Raw genomic sequence first — 24541 nt, forward strand, 5'->3', positions numbered from 1 at the left:
GTTGGACTTTCAACCAGTTATCCACGGGAGTGGAGGAGGGGAAGTGTGGAATTTGTCTGAACCAATAGGAGAAGCTCCTCGGACACCGGATGTGGTATAAAACACATCCGGGGGACATTTTCTGTGTAAGTCTACAGCGTGAGAGCATGCGGCGTGTGCGTAAAGCAGTTAGCTACGAAAGATTTGCTTCTATGATTTTAGTGAATCAGTTGCGTATTGTTAAGTAGTTATCAATGAAAGATGTTTATTTAAAAACGACAACAAGCTGTATGTTCTACTTTTGAAAGATCAGTAGCTGCACGTCGGAGAAACGTGACTAGGCCGCACCAGCGCGCAGGAACACGTGACGGTAAGATCATTTAAACATGTTCATCAATAAAAAATACAATGATTGGATCTATTTAAAAAACTAAATCTATAATTTTGATGTTTTTTCAAAGGTTTCTTTGCGGATGGGACATCCACACGTGGGCAGATGGTTTTTATACAATCACGGCCTAATAAAAGTAAGTAAAAAACAAAATATATACCTTTTAATCTCTTTGGTTCATGCGTGATGATCTTTGTGCGTTAGACTTCTGATACAATCGTGAAGTCAACTTTTAAAATCTGACTTAATCCACAAACGCATGTACATATATGCTCTGTTAAATGACTCAGAACTCATTCAGACTTTTTATTCTTTCCATACAGGAGCTGGACGGAAGTTTGGATGGAAGTGGAGCAGAAAATAATAAAAAAATCGTTTTTTTTTTTTTAAATACATGCTGATAAAGAGAGATTAAACCCTAATTTAACCTAAACTCTAGCAATTTCTTCTCGGGTAAGTAAATTACTGGTCAAAAACAATGTTTTTCTTTGGCTGTACTCAGAATAAAATAAAAAAATTAAATTATTTTTAAAAAAGTGTTGCATGTCTCTTTTTTATATATATAATTCCACTTAATTATAATGCACTTTTTGAGCCTGAACTGCCTTTTCATTGGCTGTTCACATGGGTCAAAAGTAGTGCAAGATCATGCTGTCTTGTCATAACTGGGGTTTCTTGGATTTTTTTTTACCAGGTCTCTCTTTTAAAGCAAGACACAGAATCTAACACATTTAAAATTAAATCAGTCATCTGAGAATCTTGATGATTTTCATCATCTTACTCGAGCCACAAAAACACCACATGTGCCTTCCAAGCAAAAAAGGTTTTATTGATCCACAATGATCAGAACCGTAACATTCTGCGACATCACTGCACAACAACAGCAATGGTTGCTATTTTCATCACTGTGCAAATGAACAACACCCAAAATGTGGAAAAACAAAGAAAGAAGGGCATGTCTTTATAGACACCCTAATGGCACAAAAATGTTTTTTTCCTTTCCATCCTCAAACTGACGCAAGAAATGTGTGGCGGCTCACTATGGAGGAATGTTTATTTTTAAAAGGCACTTTCTGCCTCATACACTTGCCAACACACACGTCTGAACACATAACATGTAAAAGTCACCTGTACAGCAGACGAGCATCTTAGACGGACTACGCAGTTCCTGTTCTAGTTTTGTTAATGGGGTTTCTCATACAACACAGAACAACAAATAAATAATTCAACAGAAAATAGAGCATTCACTGCTGGATGTCTGCTGACACTATTAAATAATATGGCTAATATCCAGTATTATTCGGATGATCTTACCAACAAATCCTCTTTATGGAATGTCCACACTGCAAAACACAAAAAATATTAACCGATTGCTTATTTGTCACTGATTTTCTCATACAGTACCTTTCAAATGTGACGGAACGATTGCTTTGGCAATAGAAATAGAAAATTATTACTTCAACATGAAAAGAGTGCTTGAAACATGTTGCTTGGACACATGTCTTCGCTGAATGAGCTATTCCTTGCACAGCTAGGGAGCTGCATTCCTAATTATACATTCAACAGACCTAGGCAATGTTTAGCTGCTGCGTTTGCAGATTTTCAACCCACACAACCCCTTTCTAAAATCAAATCCCTAACAATACAGTTAAAAGCACACAGGCTCTATGATGTGACTACAGTGTCTCATACGGACACAGCGCCATTGGTTGGTTTGCATATAAGTGCCAGGCAGCGGGCACAGGCAGCGGTGTGTATGGTTGATAAGTAGGTGATGATAATAATAGCAGATGCTGGGGCTTGCAGCAAAATCATCTCCAAATTTGACCTCTGTTGTTGTTTTGCTCACTCAGATGTACGTCGTCATCAAAGTTCTCAGCGACAAGAAACTGCTCGATAAGAAACGTTACACAAAAAGGTTGTATGGTTCTTCTGGTGGACTCAGATGGCTGTTTGTCAAGAGATTGAGTGATTATATCTGATGTCACACAAATAAAACCGTGTGATTGGATAACAATCAGCAATTCACTTCCCCATTCTTCCATCACAAGCTAAACTTTTGTTTTACAGTTTTGAGAGTGCACTTCTTGAATGGCCACGTGGTGCAACAATGGGTTCGGGAACTGGATAAAAATATCTGAAAGCAGGCCGGACAGGCCCACTGCTGCACCCTGTGTTTTCTGAGGGGAGGGGAGGGGGGGGTTGGATGGTGATAAAATGTCCATCATTGTACAGTTTGACCAGCAGTCTTCACATGTCCGAGGCCTCAGACTCCTCCGGCTCCTCCGAGTCCTTCAAGGCATCATTTGTCACAGTAATCAAGTTGGCATTTGAACGCATATCCATGGCAGAGTGCATTATGGGTAGCCATACGTCATCCATGTTTGGCATCACAAAAATTTTCTGCGGAAGAACCAGAAACATTTTTTCTACAGCATACATTTTAAATAGTTAAAATTCTATTCACCAAAAGAAACAACCAACGATATGAGGTAATATACTTAATTTAACAACTGAAATACATCCCTGAGCCAGCTAGCCTGTAGCCAAGTTGTGCATTTGTTGAAAGCCATGCATATACATTTGTTTTCTGCTCACTACTTCACCACAGGCCCAGTGGACGGGGTGAGGTACATAATTATAAGCCCAGAGGAGTCAGGCAGAGATAAATGTAGATATGCGGTGGACCTGATAGGGACACTTCTGCAGTCGTTTGCAGGTGCGCCTCAGGGCAATTATCTAACAGCAAGCGTATCATTGCTTTGTACTAGAGGAGGGGTGGGAAAGCCACAGGCAGCCTGGTTTGAAGTGTCTGTACTTAGGCAGCCATAAATTCATCCACAATCTTCTTTTATAACATTTACTCTCACCATAAACATCCTGACCTGCATTCTCAAAGTGTAGCCTTGCAGTCATGCATATGTTCACATTCAGTGTGTGCATTTTGCTTTTTTTTTTAAATGTACCTGGAACTCCTGATCCAGTTTCTTCTCAATCCACTCTGTGATATGACCCAGAGTGACCTCCCTCTCACCAAGTTTAGGCCTCGCTTTAAGCTCCAGGTGAGGTGGACTCCGGAAACCATACCTGACAGATAGACAGAGGGGAAATTTATTTAAATAATGATATAAATCTCATATAAGCTGAAGTACACACTCACAAAAACACTTATATGTTAATTTCTTTTAATTCTATCAATTTTTACAAACAGATCAGCAACTGGCAGCATTTTGAGCATTTTGGCTGGTGTGTTTGAGTTTGTTCCTTGTTTTGATTAATATATAGACAACTTGCATATATTTATTTAAAAGCACTGAAAAAAATAAAAAAGTAATATATACATATATCATCTGTTGGTCCAACACATTGCTGCATATATGTAAAAAGATGCTCCAATTAATCATCATCAACATATAAAGCTCTGCATGTATGTTTATGGTTTTATTGTTCCATATCTTTAGTGAAAAACTTACCTTTGTGGCCTCATTTCCTGAATGTTAAGTATGTTTAGCTCATTAGTGATTAAACTGTTGAATATTTTCATATAGTGTTTTTGGCCAGCAGGGGGCGCAGTGTTATATCCTAAATGCAGGATTTCCTTTCCATGGCATTACCTGACAACCTCTTACTGTTTTCAGTGAACTCCTGAACGTACCATATCCTGTCTGTTGGGGGTGGAGGGATGTTGACAGCCAGTGTCCCGCGGCACTCCTGCACCTCCACCGTGAGCAGCAGGGGCGTGTTGGATACCTCCTCCATCTTCTTCTTAATGAACTCCGTCTCTGTGGCTTTCTGGAAGTACTTTGACTTGGCGATCTTGTCCACAAATCTCATGATCTTGCTGGGTCTGTGGCCTCCCACATAGCTACGTGAGCAGAGGATGGAAACAGAGGAGGAGGAGGAGGGAGACAAGGAGTGAGTCAGGTTTATAATTTATTCATAACAGCATCTCTTGCTACTCAGCACCACTGTGGAGGGGAGTGACTGTGTGCTACATTAAATCAGCAGCAAGCTTTCAAATGCATGGGGCTGAGTGGGTGGGTAGGCGGGTGGGTGGAGTGAAAGGGCAGAACATTATGCTACCACACATCAGCGTGGATCTGATTCGGCGCATTTCGATTCAGATATATGCTGATGATGTTATAAAGAGATGTTTGCTCACCCCTCGCCTCCAGGCAGAATGGGTTTGTCACTAAGGAGTTCAGGGGGATCCTCCTCATCTGATGAGCCAGCACTTGATGATTCCTCGTCACTGTCTGCCAGACAGTACGTCCGAGGCCTGGGCCTGTTACACACACATAAACACACACACATTGTTGAAAAGTCGGGCTCTTGTGGCTTTGCACAAACTCATTAACAATCAGTTCTAATTCCTAATAAATGTATCCAGAGTCTATCTCTACTGATTCACTGAAGGAAAACTACATATTGTTTCAGTGACAGGCAGCTGTAGGCATCCATTCCCAAACTCACCAGTCATTGGACAAATCCATAGTGGTAGGCGTCCAGAGGGGGAATTAGTGTATACAGAGAGAGGAAGAAGAGCCAGCACAAACAAGGTGGGAAATGTGAAAAACACACATCACAATGAACATGGCTCTAAACACAAAAATACCCAATTAACATCCAGCTCAGAGCTCTTCTGTTTCCACAAACATCTTTTTTTCCAGCTCTGTCAATGAAAATGTACCAAAAGACAAGTAGACAACTAGAAGGGCACTCTCCAAAGCCAATGTATACGCTTCATCATTAAACTTGAAATAACAGAATGATTGCATATAATTGAAAGCCTCACCACTCTTTCCCATGCTCGCCCAGCCCCTCGCCCTCCTTCCCCAGACGAGCAAGGTTCATCTTGGTCTCTAATGTCATGAGGAAGGAGCCTGTGTAGGTGACCTCCAGATCAAACCACAGACCTGGGGAGATAATAAGAAAAAGGAGGCATGGAGTCCCATTATGTCAAAATCTTGCTTACACCACCAATAATACAGCAGCAGGAGTAAAAATGACTCATTTTTGGAATGGGACGTGTCCCCCCCCCCCCCCCCCCCCCCCCGACTCCACTGGTTCCCGTCTCTTTTGGTGCTGTCTGTTCTGACCCCAGCTTGCCTCCCTCTGCCTTGGCTCTTACCCCCTCTGGATCTTTACTGCCAGCTGGCATCGCCCGGCCCGTCTCCCAATCCATCCCCCACTTTAATAATAAAGTTTGATTATTCCAAGTCTCCTTGCAGCCGAGTTCACCTGTTCTGTTGTCTTCCATAACAGTGCCTCCTTAATGGCTAACTTCATCCATTCATCAGTTGCACATCACATGTTTCATTAGGAGAGTAATTGAAATTTCAAACCCGCTCATAGAACTATAGTATGTGACCACAGAGACTAGAAATGAAAGCATTAACTCAGACAGTTCCTGTTAGATAATGTCTCATTGTGTAGGGCAACACAAAGAGGAGGAGAAGTGTTTCTCATGAAACTAGGAAATATATTGCTTTGTATCTTGGTCACTGCAATATAAAACTCAAATGTTGTCTTTTCTGGACAGTATGAAGAGAAAAAAAAGCATGGCTCTGAGTTAATAAGCTTCTTATATTGTCTGTGTGTCAAACTGATGCCTTTGTTTCAGCAGGTCGAGTCAGTCAGTTTCTCAGTAATAGATAAGGAGGAACAAGCCATGAAGTTTAATTACTGTGGCTTAATATTAGTGAGATGTATGCATACAGACTGGAAGAGAGAGGGAGAGAGGGCAGGGGTAATGTCTTAATCCACTGAGAGGAGAGGAGCAACGCACGAACTAAGATGGAAATATGGGAAAAGAGGAGGAGATGATCATATGCTTTAACAGAGAAGAGTGGGAGCTGAATAATAATAAAAAATACCTCCACTGTTGTAAAACCCGCCCAAACACTGTGACAAATGTCAGTAATACTGTAGTTCCTCTTCCTACCTTGGTGGTCCACAGAGGGTTTGGAGGCACGCAGGATCTTTGGAATGGAAAAGCCCATGTCCAGCTCAGTCAAAGTCAGCTCATTCATAACATATGGCAACTTAAACAAACAAACAAAAAATCACATCAATACAACCAACAGAGACACATAACATGGGAGACTTTCTTTCAGACTCATGGCACTACTCACTCTGATCTTACTGAGTTTCATTTGGATCTTTTTGGAGACAACGTTGGCCCAATATTTTTCTCCCAGAAAGTCCCAGAATATCCTTCCCAGGAAAGCATTGACCCAGGCCTCAGGCTCCGCAGCCTCTTCTGAACTCCTGCGCAACTGAAATGACACACACATGTTCTGCTGTTTTGATGTTCATGAAGCTAAAAAGGTTTGGATCAAGCATATACTGTGTGTCAAGCTTGAGCCATGTGGGGAGAAAAAAAGACTACGTCCATGTGAACAGGAACCTAAAATTAAAACTGTAAAGGTCAACAACATCGGACACAAGGTCCTTCTCCACAACAAGGCCTCAGACACAACAATGTAAACAACCACTTGTAGTAAGTTTTTCCCTGAAATCTATTTGACCTAATGACCCTGCCATTAAAATATGTTTTTCCACTGCCGGAACTAAAGGGCTGTCTTAGCTAGGCCTGCACCTCTGTGCATGTTTATCTTTAGGGAAGTATTTGGGGAAGAAAAAAAAGGTCTGGTTAAACATTATAGTTCCCATCCCATCCAACTCTAAGCAAAACTAGAGCCCAGTGAGATGGAACAACAAGGGCTGATTGGGGCTCATTCTTTAAAAAATCACAAAACTCGCCCTTTAGTTCCTGCAGTGGAACATAACATAAAATTGTGGACTGCATGGAAGATGCAACCTTCCAAGCATCCATCTGCCTCACACCTTTTTGGTAGTTTTGGGGCTGCTCTCAGGGCTCTGCCCAGGGCTGTCGGTGGCAGTCGGGCTTCTCGATGATGCCTGGGGGTTGACATATTTGGCCATGTAGACATAATAGTCAAGTAGCATCTTCTGCTTCACCCCTCCTGTAGAGCCGCAGGGAGGAGCGACAGAGGGTTCTCGGTGGCGGGACTGAGACAGTTCCTCCAGGCTTCCCCGGCTGCTGCTCCTGCTGTCGGCCTCCAGGATTCCAGCAGATTGGGTGCTGCTGCTGCGACTGTGGGAGGGCAAGAAGGCTACAAGTGGAAGGGGGGAATGCAGGATTCCAATCAATACAGTGATTCCAATCAATGTAGTATTTTATATACATAGTGACCTATTTAGCATCTCTTTGTTGGCTCTAAGTTAGCATGAAATGACACACAAATATCCTCTAATATGTCTCATATTGCCCCAGATATTTCATCACATGCTTTGTGTATACACATATTGTGTAACAGCTTGATATTAAATGATCTCCCTGGTAATCCTCTTCACCCTGCATTGCCTTTATCACTGGACCCACACAATGCTACTGTTTCTCTTTGTATAGGCCTTTATCCTTACAGGCTTATATCCCACAGTGGAAACCAGTGCTATAATATGCTGCTTCCTTGTGCATGTAATCCTGCTGACCCATTCACACTCATCTGTTCACTCAGTTGAGGAGATTGTCAGTCCCTAAGCTGGGGCTTATGCACAGATCTGATTGCTGTGCAAATATACACTCAAGAGAATGACTGTGTGGAGTGATGTGTGTGTGTGTGTGTGTGTGAGGAGAGGGTGAATAAGACTCCTTTTGATAGTGCACATGATGCTCACCACTCTTGCAGATGCCAGGCAAACTGCTACCTCTCCCCTCTGACTTCATTCGGGATGCCAGAAGAAATCTCCGGAACCACTCCTCTTTTTCTCGACCCGTCCTCCCAAATAGGTAGATTGTCAGATCCCCTCCTCCAGAGGTTGTTTTTTTGGGTTCCTCTGCTGACGCTGATCCTTCAGCTTTGTCAGCCTTGTCCGTTCGTTCCAACTTCTCACCCAGCCCTGTAAGTTTTTCATCCCCAGCTTCAGTCTTTTCCCCCTGGGCCTTGGATAAGAAGTCATCCTGCTTGGCCAGCTCAATGCAAATGGGGTACTTCTTGTTCCAAACTCTCTTTCTGGCCAAGCTCTGGGGCATCAGGTAGATCTGTGGGTAATTGAAATACATTTAAAAGATGACTCAAGATGACTTATTTTTTTCCCGAACTCAACCTCTTTTTTTGTGTTTAAAGCTACAATTAGTAAGATTTTCAATTACAACAGAACATGTTAGACAATCTATTTTTCTGTGATAGGCTAAGCATTCAGGAGAGTAGGGCAGTTGCCTGATAAGGACACCCTAATGTAACCTTTGCTCCATGACTGCAATGAGGAATGGCTTTTTTACTGTCTTGCCTTCAGATATGTAAAACAATCGAGTCAGCAAACTAATATACAAAACACACACTTGTGTATACAAGGTCAGTGGCCTGTGATATTCACTCTGTGTTTACACACAGTATGTGACTCTGAAAATGAGTAGCTCTGTCACTGCACATGACCTATTAGCAAACATGCACTCAGGCAAAGGCAAATGTGAGGGGACGTGTGCTTGATGTCACGATCAGTTAAGCTTATCTTCAAGCACACAAACTGTACACTGGGGAGCCAGAACACACACACACACACACACATATATCCTACACATCTTTCCTTTTCCATACATACAGAGTTTCACAAACATTTCCAAAAACCTCCACCACCACACCTTGCTGTCAGTCAGATCATAGATCTTCTGGCTAATGTAAGTGACGTCAGGTTTAGGCTCGTTGTGTGTGGCACGGCGGGAGATGTTCCTGTTGGGTTTGGAAAGACGCAGGACAGAACCCTCCAGACGGACGTAAACAGAGTGGGTTAGCGTGGCGTGGTACGTCTCAGGGTCGTAGCTGTAGATCTCATTCATCCAGCCCTATTACATTGAGAGGTGGAGAGGCAGGAGAGTTGGCTGTATTAAAGAAGGATGCATTCACAGCACATGCTGGATAACACAGTGACTCAAGACTCAAACATGCACTGGGTTACAGGTTTATTTAAGTAAAGTGTGCATGTTAACAACAGAGGGAAATACGTAGTGTTTTGGAAAACATTATGAAGCCACAAAGAACCTGGCATTCAAGCTCGTAAATGTAAAATGTTATCACTAGGTTTATAATAATTGGCATAAATTATTTAGTTATAAAAATATACTAATTTTGTACTAAACTTGAAAAAATTCCATCAAGGGTTTAGAACAGAAAACATGCCTGTTGCCTGTACTAATGCAAAAGCAATATTGTGAATACAATTATCCAGTGTTTAAGCTGGCAATATGATGACATAATATTGATACTATCGCATTTTTTTCTTTGTATTTCTCTCATATTTAATATTGCACTTCTTGCTATGGTGCCACATATTGCAAATATGTATTCATTTCCAAACATTTAAGTTGTAAGCAGATATTACTATAATAATCAATAATGCAAAACAAAACAAACACAACATTTTTGGTTGTCATAGAAAGAAAGGATGAAAAAAGAGGATGTAGGTGAATGTCTGCCCCCTCTGTTGTTGATGTTTGTGTATCATGCCCTGCACAGCCGCAGAGTTCTTCTTTTGGAACAGCTGTGCCCTCCAGCCATGAGGCTCTCCTGTGCAACAGCTCGGTGCCCACTAAGGCACACAGTTATAAGTACACATGCTTATGTAACATCTTCAACCTACTAACATTTCTCTGCAGCACTGAGTAAGGCTAACTGAGAGCAGGGAGCAAATGCAATGGTACTCTCATGAAGTTGTTTGGTTTAAAGCAAGAAGCTGTATAGAGCTGAACTCCCAATCAATCTCCTATTTTATCAGTCCACACTGACTCTTTGGCAAAACCCAATTCAAATGAAACTTCTATGGTAATTTCTGGGCTTAGCTAGTGTTAAAGGGTGTTCAAATGACGAATTACAAGAAAGAAAATATGATATAAAGACAGAAAACACAAGGACCTGATGACAACATTCTCTGTGCCTCACCTTAATTATTCCTGGTTCTTTGATATCCAACTGGGCCACATTCCAGGGCTCTATCCGTCGCTTTCCCATTCTAGTCCCTGATGAGGAGCGTCGAGGAGAAGAGAGCCAAAGGACCAGCAAGGCCAACATGAACCCAGCTACTATCCCGTGCACCACTGAACATAACCAGGGTGGCACTGGAAGGACTAAGTACCAATACACTAACTGTGTAAAGAAGACGAGGCCAGTTAAAGGCACGCTCTCCACCTCCTCCTCTGCTTTCTCCTCCTCTGTGTCAAGTTCACTGCACAAACCAGTGCTACCAGTATAGGGCTGTCGAGATCCAGAATGATCCCCATCTGGTGTCTCTGTGTCAGTACATATCTCAAAATCCTCACTGTACAGTTCACAGAAGTCCTCGTCTTCCTGTCGAGCTACCAGGGCTGACATAGAACAGCGGCCCAGAGTGAGAGAAGGAGACTTGTGTAGAGCAGACGATGAGGTCTGGGTGAAGGCTGGTGTTAGTGATGGGAATGAGAAAAAAACTGAGTCTGGAACCTTTCCTGTAGGAGTTTCTTCCTCTTCTTCCCCATCCGCCCCCTCCTCCTCCTTGATGCTGTAGTTGTTGTTACTTTCTGGGTGTCCGTTTACAGTCGTCACTCCACTGAGCTCTGATGCACTGGAGGACAGTGACTTGGTACGATGAGCAGCACTTCCAGCAGCTCCCACTCCAGACTCATCCCCCATGATCTTACTAAAGAGCTGCAAGGGATCTGACATCACCTCTGACAGCCGCCGCTTAGTATCTTCAATCTTGGCCTCCACCTCTTGGACTTTAAAGAAGGATCTCCCATCAGGGGACATGATGGGGGAGGAGGGGGCTGTTTTGGAGTCACCACCTGTTTGAGTGACGATGACAGTGCTGGAGGACAAACGAGGTTGGGAGAACTGTTTGAAGAGCTGCATGTTGCGAGGTGGAGGCCGATGAGATGGTTGTATTTGCTGTTCATGATGTTCGGCCTTAGAAGTGTCCGTTGAAAGAGACTTAACAAAAGATTTCATTAAATGTCGGTGGCGAGCGTGAGGTGGTGCAACAGCGGGAAGCGCAGGAGTGGTTTCTCGAGACTCAACGTCATTGGACAAAGACCTGACAAGGCTGAGAAAAGGTTTGGAGGAGGACAGTCCTGAAGACTTGCACGGTGATGAGGTGCTGGAACTTGTAGGTGAGGCAATGACTGAGGGTCGGTCGGAGGGCCAGGAGGAGCTGGCAGGAGGGGTGGAACTCAAGTGGGAGTAACTGGAGGTGGGGATGATGGTCACAGCAGAAGAGGGTGTGTGTGGGTCTGAGAGCTTCGCAGACAGGGTGGTGGATGAAACAGGGAGCACGGCAGCTGCAGAAGAGGTCTCCACACCACTAGATTCAAACAGAAGCTCTTCTCTTGCCTCTAAACCTGTGGTGACACATTGGTCATCAGGGCCTGAAGCCGGACCTTGAATTCCATCTGTGCCATCAAGGACAGATTTAGCTTTAGTAGCTCCAACAGGTACCCCATAGAGCTCCTCATCCTCGTCGTCCTCTTCTTTCCCCAGGGCAGAGAAGTGTATGGTGATGGTGTCACGAGATTGGGATCGCTGCACCTGCAGCTTGGGTCCAGGGGTGTGACGAGGCGGAGGAGTGTCAGCATGCTGGCCACCTCCCTTGTTGCTGCTGCCCTGACTGCTCATCCTCACCGTGCACAGGGCTCACGGCCTGGAAGAGACAGACAGAGTACAAAACACCTTTAAACCTTTACTTTATAGATCCCAACATGCTTCACACTCTTGTCCCTTTACAGAACAGTGCTGGATGTTTGTATTCACCCTGATCCAAGCAGACTGAACAGGTATGTCCCCGTTCCCTGGACCATTAGCCTCATTATGCAAGTTTGTAGCTGGCAGACTCAGAGCTGTAAGGCCGGGCTTCTCTCTCTGTCTTACAAGTACTGTGACTCAATTACATACCCCAATATGGCTACATGATTAATGGGTTACTTCAGACCACACAAGCCTAGAAGATAGGGGCCATCAGCATTTCAGTCATGTTAAACACCACCCTCCAAAAAAGGGGAAGAATAGAGATGAATGAATGGCGTTGAAACAGAAGATTGTATTATTGTGATTATTTTAATTAGACCTGCAGTTATTGATTCTTTTCTAATATCTTAATGGCACAACAATGGATTTTTTTACAAATGTCTCAAGGATGTATAGATTACAACTGATGATGAACTGACCTTGGTAATCTGCCGATGCTACAATGTTCCACAGCATTGAACTGTGATCCTTTTTCACACAAATACTTATACAAATATTAATAATACAACTGAGGTGGCAGAACAATTTCATCAGTTGTGTCTGTAATTTAGTTCAAAAACTTTCCTATGTGTAATATAAGGGCTTTATTGTATCCTAAAGACGTCCATACATACATAAATAGAACACACTGGACTTCCCCTCACCCAAGCACAACAATGTACAGGACATAATCAGACAACAAAGTGGCTGTTCAGGCCCAGCAATCACAGGAACAAGGCGTCTATTGTGTCGTCTCAACACAGTGTAACCAAAGTCATTCATCATGCAGCCATTTCACCGAACAAGGCCTCATGTTGTTATTGATGTATTGTGCCTGTTTATTCTTCCACATCTCGTAGAGTCCACCATCCCTGGTGAGTATTATTAAACATTCAGAGCTGAGAAGTGCACACACACACAGACACACACACACACACACAGACAAACATGCTGTTTGCACACAGGCTTTCAGGCTTCTGGGCTGTTGATAAAAATGGACTGTAATGGAAGAAGGAGCGATGGAGGGAAGCAACATAGCAGTTAGCTTGTGTGATTGTCTGCGTTTCTGAGAAAGCCTTGGTGCCCTTTGGGGCTCTCTGGTTGGCACTGCATCTCCAGAGATTGCATTTGCTGGGATGGAATAACACAGCATTTGACTTTCCCATCAGAGCATTCACTTGGCCCTGCTACAATAGGTTTTCTGTGCGTCATATATATATAAATGTGTGTGTGCATTTGTTGCTTGGGCCACGGCTGCACTAAGGGGCACAGGAGATCGAATGAAAGCAAGAACAGAGAAACACAGGAAAAAAGAGCAACACAAAGAAGATAGAGCCACGGGAAGTCTGTAGAGGCAGCGGACGACCTTTCACAGACAAGCTTTTGAAGCAGGACTCACTTAAAGATGCCAGAATGACAAGTACAGAGAGAATACAGAGGATGACACGGTCAAGTGTAAGTGAATGAGAGGAGAGACAAATGAGTAGGGATGGGAGACAGAGCCTTGGAGCAGGAAGCAGTTGTTGTTGTTGTTGTCATCAAAGCATGAAGGACAAAAACACTATGGAGGTTGACAGGGTGACCAGAGAAAGAGGGTTCCAAGTTTTCGACTTCTTTTAGAAGAATGCGGCCAAAAGACAGCGTCACATATTCATCAATGCAAAAAAAAGAGATGTTTTAAAAACTTGTGTTGCAGCTAATGATGTCATGGGAAGTTTTGTTCTTAAGATAGATTTAAGTTATATCATAATGTTTGTTAATACAGTCTCAGTCATTTGCCCTCATCAATCCACCACTGACATTTGTGTGTCTCCTTTCCTCTTGCTACGGAATAGGAGAGCGGAGGAGACTCATCCAATTAATCAAAGCAAGCATGGCCACTCTAATCAGCTGAAGCCAGCACCCTGGGAGACGAGAGAGAAAAGGGAGGGAGGTTAAAAGCAGCAAGGTAGAAAGAATGACACAAGAGGGTGAGGAGACCAAAATCCGCCTGACGTCTAGTCTACATAAAACAATGTTCTAATAATCCAGACACAGAGCTACAGCAAGGCGGCTCCTCTACACTGTCAACTTCATGCTTCATTTTTTGTTACTCCTCTCCTCCATTGATCTATTTCCTCTGACGCAGTCAGGTTCTAGGTGTTCTTCTCTCAATAAAACCACCTGTTGTCATCTCCACTTCATCCAGGTCACCCAGGGCATCTTAATCTAACTTTCCATCAGTCATGGGCTAATGTTACACCATCCTCATTGAAAAAACAGCGGTATGTTGGTGTGGCTGTATGCTTTCTAATAATAATAATAATAATAAAAACATCCCCTATGGCTAATAATAATGCTGGGCATTTGGACCATGATGAGAGTGTGCGAAAAGAGAAAGGAAAAAAGAGAGCAAGGAAGGAGAAGGAGCGAGGGGGAAGGTGATGGCGTGAAGATAAATCGGGTGAGACAGAGAGAGCGGAGATGAACACAGGATGCACAGAGGGAGCAAGAGGCTGATGGAGCAGTTTACTGTCACCAACAACTGACACACACACACACACAGAGAGAAGCCTGAGTCTTCTCACTAACAAGTGCACATACATTCATACATGTCTACACACACACTTTGTGTAATGCCTCTGCAGCTCTTCTAGCAATCACTCTATATTCCACCCTGCATCCGCTTCCTCTAACAATCAGACAAGAGCTTAACGTGGACGAGGTGGCGTCCAAAAAGACAGCAGGTTAATCATCACCACCTTCATCTCTACCCCTGTCTCTCGCCCTAACCACAGCACTCAAGTAATCTCTGACCAAGTCTGACAGGCAGGGAGCAACACAAGCAGGGCTTCTTAAAATAGCTTGGAGGGGCTGTGGAGGTGTTAGTCCCCTAACACCGGGCGAGTCACTTAATGCACTTGCTGCAGGACAGATAAATGGAGGGATAAGAGGCTGTAGATGGAGACGCTTCTGAGCAGGACTGCAGTTTTCACAATCCACCATGCACAAGCCAGTTAACAGATGGATCAATAAAGCCAGATGATGTAACTTTTCATGCCAATATTCCACATTAAGCCTACAACTAACAATCACTTCATTATTGATTTATCTCCTGACTATGCTCATGATTAATTATGTAGTCAGTGTTGCAGTGTTTGCCTTTGCTAACCAGTCACGTTTGCAGTTTGACACTGAATTTGTATCAAGTCTGTGATTTTAACCATAGTAAACAGACATATGTGACTCCAGCTCCAAAACCTCCATCACATTAACAGCCTGCCTCTCAGTGTTAATGTGCGATGTGTCAATACGCCTGTCAGGCCAATACATTTGCAGAACAGCGACACATATGCTCTCCAATCCACTTACAAACACACCAACTGTATGAGCACACACAGCACAGCTTAGACTGAAGCCACGCAGATACAGAGCACTCGCACAACAAACCATTCTCCTCCACCTTTCTTTCTCTCTCTCTCTAACCCAGAATCCATCATCGGCACAGTCGAACATCAGACCTCGTAGTGCAGATGATCGGGTGGTTGCCATGCCAACGGAGAAGCTTTCATCTTTATCCCTGCATCCTTTTGTTTGGCAGGGCAGCCCCTCCTCACTCTGTAAACCTGGTCTCCTAGGAGCGCGTGGAGTGTTTGTTAACACAGATGTTGAAGTGAAGCTTTTTCAGCGTGTGTGTGTACGCTTCATACACAGTGCCGAGGTGAACTGTGTATGAACAAACCAACAACCAACAACAAAAATAAGTACGGCAAGGTAAAAAAGATGCAAGAGTACACTCTAAACTCTTATTATGACGGTCAACATCAATAAACTCTCTCCTGACAACATCAGCTCTAAATCCCAATCTCCACTGTGAGCACTGAGATTAAAACAAACAAACAAAAACTGTGCTCGCTTTCATCTTTATAAGTAGCAGATTTAAAGCAGGCAGCTTTACATTGATAAATAACAGATCAACAGAGATATTGACGTCTGGTGCCGCGTAACTAATTTGACAGTTTAGAGATCAAAAGGTGGAGTGAACGCAAACAAACGCACGGGCATATCCAAATATCTTAGGCAATTTATAATCTGTGTAAAAAGCTGCTCGACGGCTCGCAAACAGCCGGAGGGTTTGGTATTAATCATAATCCTTCCAATTACATGATGAGTGGAGCGACAGAGGACGGGAGAGAGATGTTGCAGGCAAAGACTAGAAAACATCAAATATGCGTGTATTTACAGACAAAGAATAATGTTACAGTATTCCGCCCGTTTCGACTGTAGTGCTGTTTTCAAGCAGAGCAGTGTCTTTCCATAAAATAAAGATTAAAAAAATGAGGACATGGAGATAATAAAGGCAGCATAATAATTAGAAAGAATCTAATCTGAAATCAATATTCATGGTCACAGTGAGTTAATGCAAGCCTACAGGGCATTACGAGGAAACACCATATTTACTCTGTGTATTTCCTATATCCGCACTGCTTGCATCATTACAAAGGCCACAAACAACAGCTCAAAATATCTGATCCACTTCTCTTTTGCCCATTTTTGACAGTGACATGCTGCACAATGGAAGCACAGAGCCTGATTAGCATATTGGTTGCATGAAAATAACAAAGGGTGGATTTCCAACAGCGGTTCTGCATGTGGAAGTGTGTCACCTTCACACACTCAACAGCGCCAGTAGTAGGGAAGAGTCTGCTGCCATATTCTCATTGTTTGTCCTTCTCACTCTTATCTAGGATACTGATCAAACAGCTGCCAGAGAGGTTGGTAAATGGGAAGTTGCATATGAGCATACCTGAACTAACCTGTGCAGGACTCTCCTACTCTCCTCCAAAAGCAGGGGGGACAGTAAATGTACAGGCTTCTTCAGGGGACATGTTTCAGTGGAATGAACTCAGAATTTTCATACACTGTCAAATATAGAATATTACAAGCATATTGGTTGAAGGATGAAGGAAAATGTGCATTGCGATGGATTTACCTTGTGCACACAGTAAGTGCAATGTGTCCATAACAACTGTGTACTCAGTGTGCAGGTCATATCAGTGTGTGTGATCTAGTCAACACGGACTTCCTCCTTTCTGTTTAACGTTAACTTCCTGTTTGCTTGATAACTGCAATAAGAAGAAAGCACCACCCATTACTCTCCCTCTTTCTTTAGTGTAAGCAGAAACAGACTTCCTGCAGAATGACTCCTTTTCCAGCCGCTGTAAATCAGAGATAGGAGCAGAATACACTCCCTTTGTCTATGCATGCTTTTACTATGTCCCAGTCTTGGGCAACAGCAACCTGGTGTATATAAACATATGTATAGCCATGGTAGCATCATTAGCTCTGACACTTGTGGGAGATTGTCACCGTGACAGGCACTGACGGCTGCTCCACCAGTGAGAGTGTTAGAAGGTTCCTGTGCAGTGTGTGTGTGTGTATGTGTGTGTGTGTGTGCCTCCATGTCAAAAAGGTGTGAAATGTCAGCTATCATACAAATCACTCTACAAGAAGAAGTCACACTTTCTACAGCACCTTCAGTTTTTGCAGTTGTTTCAGAGGACACTGGACATTTGATTCATATTTCCCACAACCACTCAGCTACAGCAGTAGCACTAAGAAGTTGTGCACTGGCTGGTTGCATGGCTTAAAGTCTGTGTTATAAAACTACAGATGGTGGATGTGGTTGAGGTTTTTCAGCCATTTTGTAATTGAAACAGGAAAGCTTCTAAAGATTTCCCAAAGAAGCTCTAGTCCATCCCCTGACTAGAGATGCAGTATATCCTATATAATATATTTTGTGCCATAATACAGGGTCTCTGAAGGGGATGGAGCCAGGGAAGACGCAGGGTACACTGTAGACAGGTAACCAGTCTATCACAGGGCTAACCAGAGAGACAAACTACCAGTGACACCTACACCTATGGCTAGTCCCCATCAGTCCCTCAAAAACCAGCCACCTGCTAGTAAAAAAAAAAACATCCTCGTTAATTTGACAACATGTGATGCAAAAATTCAAAACACTAAAAGTGACAGAAGCGTTCCTGGGAGACTCCAAAAAGTGATGGACTAAGCTGGACTATTAAGAAATGATGCCAGGATAGCTTCTAAAATCCAGAAAGCATTACAGGACAAGCCTGTCCCAGCCAGGTCCGTCACTTTTTGGAGTCCCCTGGAAACATTTCTGCTGTTGCTTGTTTTGAGTCGTCATATCTCCTGACGCTACCGTCACACAATATCATGCCACTAAACATCATATTGTGGACTCATAAAGGGTTAACACACCAAATACACACTAACCTTGTGGCTTGAACCACGAAGAGTGACTCAGAGACAGCTCGGCAGACACCCTCAAGCTGAATTTATTTTAACTTGGAACATTATGTGAACCGCAGCTCGACCAGAAAATTCACTGCCTACAGCACACAAACATGTAAATATGGACACACAACAGTCTCCATCACATGCAGCTCTGCAGCTTCACACAATAACTCATATTACACTTTTCTCTTCTGTGGATGTCCAGTGTTTCAAGCAGCTTTTAAACACAACATGGTTCAGCTCCTACCCCTCACAGCAATTAGTCTAATTAAGCTTTAAAGAGTATTCACCTGCTGATAACGAAGCCCTTTGATCCAAGAGCACACCTCAGCGTGAGAGGTTTGCTTTTAAAAAACATCATCATAAGTGCAACATGTGTGCGTCTGAATCTGTGTGGCAAGCATCAGCAGTATGAGAGCTCCAAGACTGAGAATGAGAGAAGTCAAGACACAATTAAGAAAAGGAAAAGTGAGGCGGGGAGTAGCCGCTCAAGGCCGTGGATCAATTCCAACTCCTCCCACACAAACACACACACACAAGGTCAAAGGAGGAGGAGGAGGAGGAGGAGGAGAGCGTCTTACCTTGAGATTTTTAGAGGCATTCAATCTCCCTCAGTCTGCACTGACACACACAGCTCAGCCATGGATCATGGTGCTAACATGCCTGGAAAATCAGGGAAAACTCACTTAATCCATTTAAGAAACAAACAAAAGGACACATTTAAAATGTGTCATTGGAGCTTGATGTGACCTTTGCTGTCCATCAGCCTCAGATTAGCAGTTTTACAGAAGATTAAAGAGAAATTACACACCTTCATCTTAGAATTGTAACACCAAACATATTTTTTAAAGTCGTCTTTAATGAACATTTTCCATTAAAGCTCAGATTCTGACCAGAAATCAGACAATATTTAGTTTCACGGTGACCCCAAACCTTTCTGTACAGCTGCTTTCCCTGGTGACAGAAACATTTACATCTGTAATGATCACTCGATTCACTGATTAACTGTACTTCTATAGCCTAACATTTTTTAAACAACATGCTACAGCTCCTTTTAGAACCAGTTCACATGAGGACACTGGACTGTGACCCCCCTCCAAAGCCTGGATCCATCACTGGAATAAAGAGAGGCTTTGGTTTAAATAAGAAACACAGACATTAAAGTATGACTGTGTTATGTTCTGGCCTGTGTGGCTACTGAAGTAAGGGGAGGGCTGCCTGTGCAGACCTGCAGTTCACAGCAGGATACATGGATAATGAGCCACAAGGATACATCAGTCATCTGCCAAGCCTGAGCCACTTCCTGGAATAAACCCGTTTCACATGTCAGCTGTGAATCACCTACAGCACAGGGCCACATAACCTGTGCCTGACACCATGATCTGTGCTGCTGTAGCATCCTGACACTAACACAGAACGTTTCTTCTTCCTTTCTATTAAGAGTGCAACATATTTAAAGGTATGACTCTGATATGGCAGCTCCATCCGCCCATTTGTCCTCCTCACATCCTGACTGTAGCCCTGCGTTGGTTTGTGTCTGACTGTAATGCATCCATTAGACCAAAACAGCTGATCCTGCAAGCAAAACAAAAAGACAAAAAAGGTAGAAAAACCCTGTAATCGTACCTCAGCTATCGCATCTTCATCCGTAGGCTGCTGGGTCGCTCTGCATCCAGGCTCTGAATCTGCGTAATGCGATGAAGATTCCCTGCGTGGAGCGCTTTTATCTGCAGCCCGGAGCCTGCGGAGGGGGACGGAAGCACCGAGGCAGACTGGCCTGAGCGCTCAAAGCCAAAGTCAGAGCAGACAGTGAATCAAACCCGAATCCCCGGCACGGCTTTACGCCACAAATGCACGAGCTCTGAGCGCGTATTGTTTTGGTGAATGGGAGACGCTCGGCGCCACACCCCCCTCCTCACCATCTTAATAATATTTACGCCCAGAGAAGCAGCCGATCGTCCGCACACTGGGATCCATATTTTATTGTGTTGCAGCAGGAGTGTGTGAATTGCGTCACGGCGTTGCAGCGCGCCCATAAAAAGACGCGGATTCCCCCCATCCACAAACAACACGAACAGCTCTGCCTCTACGGTAACAGCTGATCGGCTGATGAAAACAATGGAAATGAAAATCTTTCTGATTCTTTCATAAACGACACATTTAGACTGAATTATCAAGCGCAAACAGCAGAGAGGGCAGCCAACCCCCCCAGGACCAGGACCATCAGGTGCACAGCATTTCTGGCAACGAGGAGACCTATCCAAATTTGGGGTTTGTTTAATCTGATATTTGTTTGCTTGGACAGACTGCCACCTACCGGGCGGAGGTGATTACGTCAAGGAAAGTTCTCCACTGTGAGCAAAGACGTCTCTCTCTCTCTCTCTCTCTCTCGCTCTCCCTCTCTTTAATCCATTTTCCTCATTGTAGCTCATCACTTACAATAAATAAATAAATAAATAAATAACACACCTTCAGTTTGGACACTGATGATGATGATTGATGATCAGAGGTGATTTTCACCAGCAGCACTGCCATCTGAGCGGTGTATGGCTCCACCTAGTGGATATTATGGGTTCACTGCACAGACAGACTTCACTAACCTTCCACCTTCTTTCCACCTTTTTTAATTTCCTGTCACTGGCTGTTGAGCAAATGATGTTGTTATTTAGTGGCTGTGCATTCAAGCACCATGAATGATAAACTAAACTAAAAACTAAAAACACAGCTATAAAGACAACTTTAATGGCTTTAAGTCAGAATATTATATTGAGTCTTAATTACAATCTGACGCTTTGAATTTATTTCAGGACTTATGTGTATGTAATTTGAGTTTATTGCTGGTAGATGTGTTGAAGAGTATGAGTGGACTAACATCGCCATCTACAGGCCAAAGTGAGTATCACATGTTTTAGATGTAATGAATTGAACCTAGCAATTAAAGAATATAAAGAGAATCATTAAATCTCTGGAGGAGAGAGCTCTCACAGCGGTGTTGATCCTCCACTAAAGCATCAGGAGGACTTCTCTCTATCCATTACTCCTACTATTCAAATGAAAGCAGTTTACACAGCTCTTCTCAGAGCTGATGAATGAACATGATATTCTTAGTCTGATCTGTACCGTGATGCATTAGAGGACGTCACAGGAAGTTTTTATGCACAAAAACAAGCCAAGCACAAAAAAATTATATCACCAACATTTCTGGGAACATGGTCCTAGAGTTAGGGTTATGATTTATAATGATATCTTAACATTCCCTTCCCTTCAGGAAGGCGTATATGAACTCTGCTTTCAAATTAGACCCTAAACAGGTTAATCTGGCCGCCATATTATAGTGAAGGTCAAACCGTGGAATCTGACGGATACACATTAATCCCAGTGCTTTGGTGTGTGAGAAAAAAATGGGTCAATTATGACTTATATAACAGGGCTTGGCCTTTTGTGAGGTTTCAGTAGCTCCCTCTACCTCTCAAAAGTTATTTAACAGTATGATTCACATCAAAGCACCCAGGACCCCTGCTGTTAAACTCAAAGGCCAGACAGCCAATCTCCACTCTGACACTCTAATAACCACCCCTTTATGAAGTTCATAAAACCCACTCCTCACTTAGATCACTGGAGATGGTGGAACAGACTAATAGCTAGAAAAGCAGCACAGACCGCCACCTCACTCGGACCCCTTTGAACTGCACCCTATGCAGATTGAAGGGTGGGGCGACCATATGCACGTTTCTGAGTATTAGAAAATAGGATGTACACATGTAGGTGTGTGTGTATTTGTGTGTGTGTGTGTCATCGTGCTTATCCTCTCACAGCAGGGGGGGAGACATGAAAGCCTTTCTGAGGTGTTGGTGGTAATTGCAAAGTCTCATCGAAACAGATCACTTGCATAAAGACACAGACATGGACCAGTTGACCAAGCGATAGTCGTCACTGTCTGAAAGTATAGGGCACTTTCCACACAGGCCTTTCTTTGTTGTGTGTAACCTTTTGATCTTAATGAAAAGAAAAATAGGGGCTTAGGTTGGCCGATGTGTTTGAGAGACGAGGTTATGCTAAAAAGGTTAGAGGGGGGTGAGTTGCCACCTTTTTATGTTACGACGCTCGCTTTAAAACTAATGTCAACGCTGATAACAAAGCCTTATTTGCATATCATAATCCCCATCTCTCGACCTTCTGATCAGGTGTACTTGGAAGCACGACTGTGTTCTTTCAACAAAAATAAGAGAGAGAAAGAGATAGAGAGCAAGAAAACGAAGGGGGGGAAAAAACTCTGTTCTCTTTGAAAGCTGTTTGAAGTTCTCTGCCAGAGTTCAAATAACACTAAAACATGTGCATGGCATTGAGTGGCTGATTTGTATTAAAAGAAGAAAGGCAGAGGGATGGAGGGATGAAAGGAGGTCAGGGAGGGGAGACGGAGGGAACTTTCTGGAGCTAGTAAGGCCAAAATCCTTTGGATCTCATGTCACTGCGCACGTAGAGGTGAGGGCCCTTTCATATCCAACCTTTGAACTTTATGTGGTAACTACGTTGGCTCTAACAAAATTCTGCTGTTTTTGCACAAATTTAGTTTTGCTACTGTTGAACTGGATGTCTTCATCCTTTTTTTGGTCTGCTCCTTCAGCAAGCCTCAAAGAAGGTTGGATTTGTGGCAATGTTTTCTACAGAGGTCAAGGTGTGTGTGTGTGTGTCTTTGTGTGTGACTGTTATTAGCAACTCTGCATGTCATAGCAACAGATCCAAAGGTCACGGACCACCCCGGCTGTGTGTTCACACACTTCATCATCTCCCTCCTCACTGATCAACAGAGGCTCGACTGTTCGTGCGACGCACAGTGTTTGGACTCCGACCAATCCTCCATCGTTCTGCCCTTTCACTGATAGAGACCCTGCCTTGGCGTGGATACGCTGTTCTCCACAGCCTATGGTTTCTGAACCCCGGTTGTGAAGTGCAGACGTCCTTTCCCATGTGTGAAGGAGGCCTCCAGCAGAGCTGCTGCTGCAGCTCCTCAACGTTCTCATAGTCCTCCGTTTGGCCGGAGTTGTAAAGCCAGGCCATGGGAGTTGCCCGCCTCCACTCTGATCCACTCAGCCCAGCTCTGCAGTGGAGGCTGTCCTGCCAGCTCCTTTATCCTGGCTACCACACATCCAGAGCAGGCAAAGCCAGACTGACAGTCCCCCGCTGCCTCTAGAGCCACCGTCTCATTTCCCTCTGAAGCCGCCCACCACCCCTCTCAGCTTTTCAATCTTCGGAGCAATTAGACGGAGATCCCTTTCTTTTGTCGTCTATCCGTGGAAGGGAGGAAAGCGAGAGAAAGAGAAAAAAAGAAGAAGGAGGGCCAAGTTGTTGTTGGTGCTGGAGCTCAGGCCTAGCCAGGAGCCACTTGTGAAGCCCTGGGTATTAGGACTCACATGGTTTGTTTGGAAAGGCTTCTCCAGGGGCCAAAGTAGGATTACGTTGCAGATTGCAAGTTCCCATGGAAGGGTCCTATACCAGTGAGAGCTTCAGTGGGTGGGTTTCAGGTTGGGGGCCATAGAAGAGGTCTTTATGAGTTTGGGGGTCTGTCTGAATGGAAAGGGCCAACTCCCAGCATGCTAGCCCTCCATATTAGATGGACACAGAGAGGCTATTGAAGTTACCCAGACATTCCCCCTTTATTTCTTTCCTTTCTCTCCCTCTCTCTCCGCTCTTGAAGGCTGAGCTGTTTGCAAGTCAAGAAAAGACTAAAAGGCTGTTCTTGGTGCTGAAATGATTCGTGTGTTCATTTTTGTGATGAAAATACCATCTGTGATTTTGAGCAAACACAATATGATATGACTGTTTGAAGCGTCCATTTAGTTCTAATCACACTTTTATTGTCAGGATTTATTTCAGAAGGCATTTATTCATTGTTATTGTTGATTCAAATTTATCATTGGCTCAAGTAAACCAACAGCTTTACTTATTATGAAATGAACTTTCAATAGAAAACGTAATTAGTTGAATTGTAGATAAGGAACATCTAAACACTGCAGAGGATGCAGCAACACAAATTAGCTCAGTTAACGCCTGGACAAGAGGAAAATAAGCACCAAGAGCAAGAGCCTTATATTGGCTT

The 24541-nt window shown here is 43.6% G+C and overlaps 1 protein-coding gene and 1 long non-coding RNA gene across 5 annotated transcripts; one reads left to right on the forward strand and one right to left on the reverse strand.

Moving 5' to 3' along the window:
• The first annotated feature begins 135 nt into the window (after positions 1–135).
• LOC114440302 (uncharacterized) lies at positions 136–906 on the forward strand. The gene is made up of 3 exons (XR_003671122.1): positions 136–349; positions 441–506; positions 694–906. It is a non-coding gene; the product is annotated as an uncharacterized LOC114440302 (long non-coding RNA).
• A 377-nt stretch (positions 907–1283) lies between these two features.
• On the reverse strand, positions 1284–20413 carry tex2 (testis expressed 2). 4 transcript variants are annotated; one of them, XM_028412459.1, is made up of 13 exons: positions 20071–20413; positions 19026–19107; positions 10333–12061; positions 9039–9239; positions 8075–8438; positions 7220–7509; positions 6505–6648; positions 6315–6414; positions 5166–5286; positions 4533–4649; positions 4026–4235; positions 3337–3457; positions 1284–2773 (listed from the first exon to the last, which is right to left on the reverse strand). In XM_028412459.1, exons 3-13 carry the CDS (start codon positions 12034–12036, stop codon positions 2621–2623), a joined length of 3525 nt encoding a protein of 1174 aa, XP_028268260.1. In that variant the 5' UTR covers positions 12037–12061; positions 19026–19107; positions 20071–20413; the 3' UTR covers positions 1284–2620. The 4 variants fall into 4 exon arrangements, with proteins under 4 accessions (XP_028268260.1, XP_028268257.1, XP_028268259.1 ...); XM_028412456.1 differs by having other exon boundaries at positions 4533–4655; XM_028412458.1 differs by lacking the exons at positions 19026–19107; positions 20071–20413 and adding exons at positions 16941–17045; positions 17117–17170 and having other exon boundaries at positions 2621–2773; positions 4533–4655.
• Between the last annotated feature and the right edge of the window lie 4128 nt (positions 20414–24541).

This window comes from Parambassis ranga, chromosome 8 (assembly GCF_900634625.1).
Source record: "Parambassis ranga chromosome 8, fParRan2.1, whole genome shotgun sequence".
Lineage (NCBI taxonomy): Eukaryota > Metazoa > Chordata > Actinopteri > Ambassidae > Parambassis > Parambassis ranga.

What these genes read in the sequence shown, in the direction of transcription:
- tex2 (XM_028412456.1), bottom strand. Translation starts at nt 12,036, where the DNA reads ATGAGCAGTCAGGGCAGCAGCAACAAGGGAGGTGGCCAGCATGCTGAC. An exon ending in GGCGAGCATGGGAAAGAGTG is followed by an intron (nt 4,656 to 5,165) that starts GTGAGGCTTTCA and finishes TGTGTGTAACAG; the next exon opens with GCCCAGGCCTCGGACGTACT. An exon ending in AACTGGATCAGGAGTTCCAG is followed by an intron (nt 2,774 to 3,336) that starts GTACATTTAAAA and finishes GTTCTTCCGCAG; the next exon opens with AAAATTTTTGTGATGCCAAA.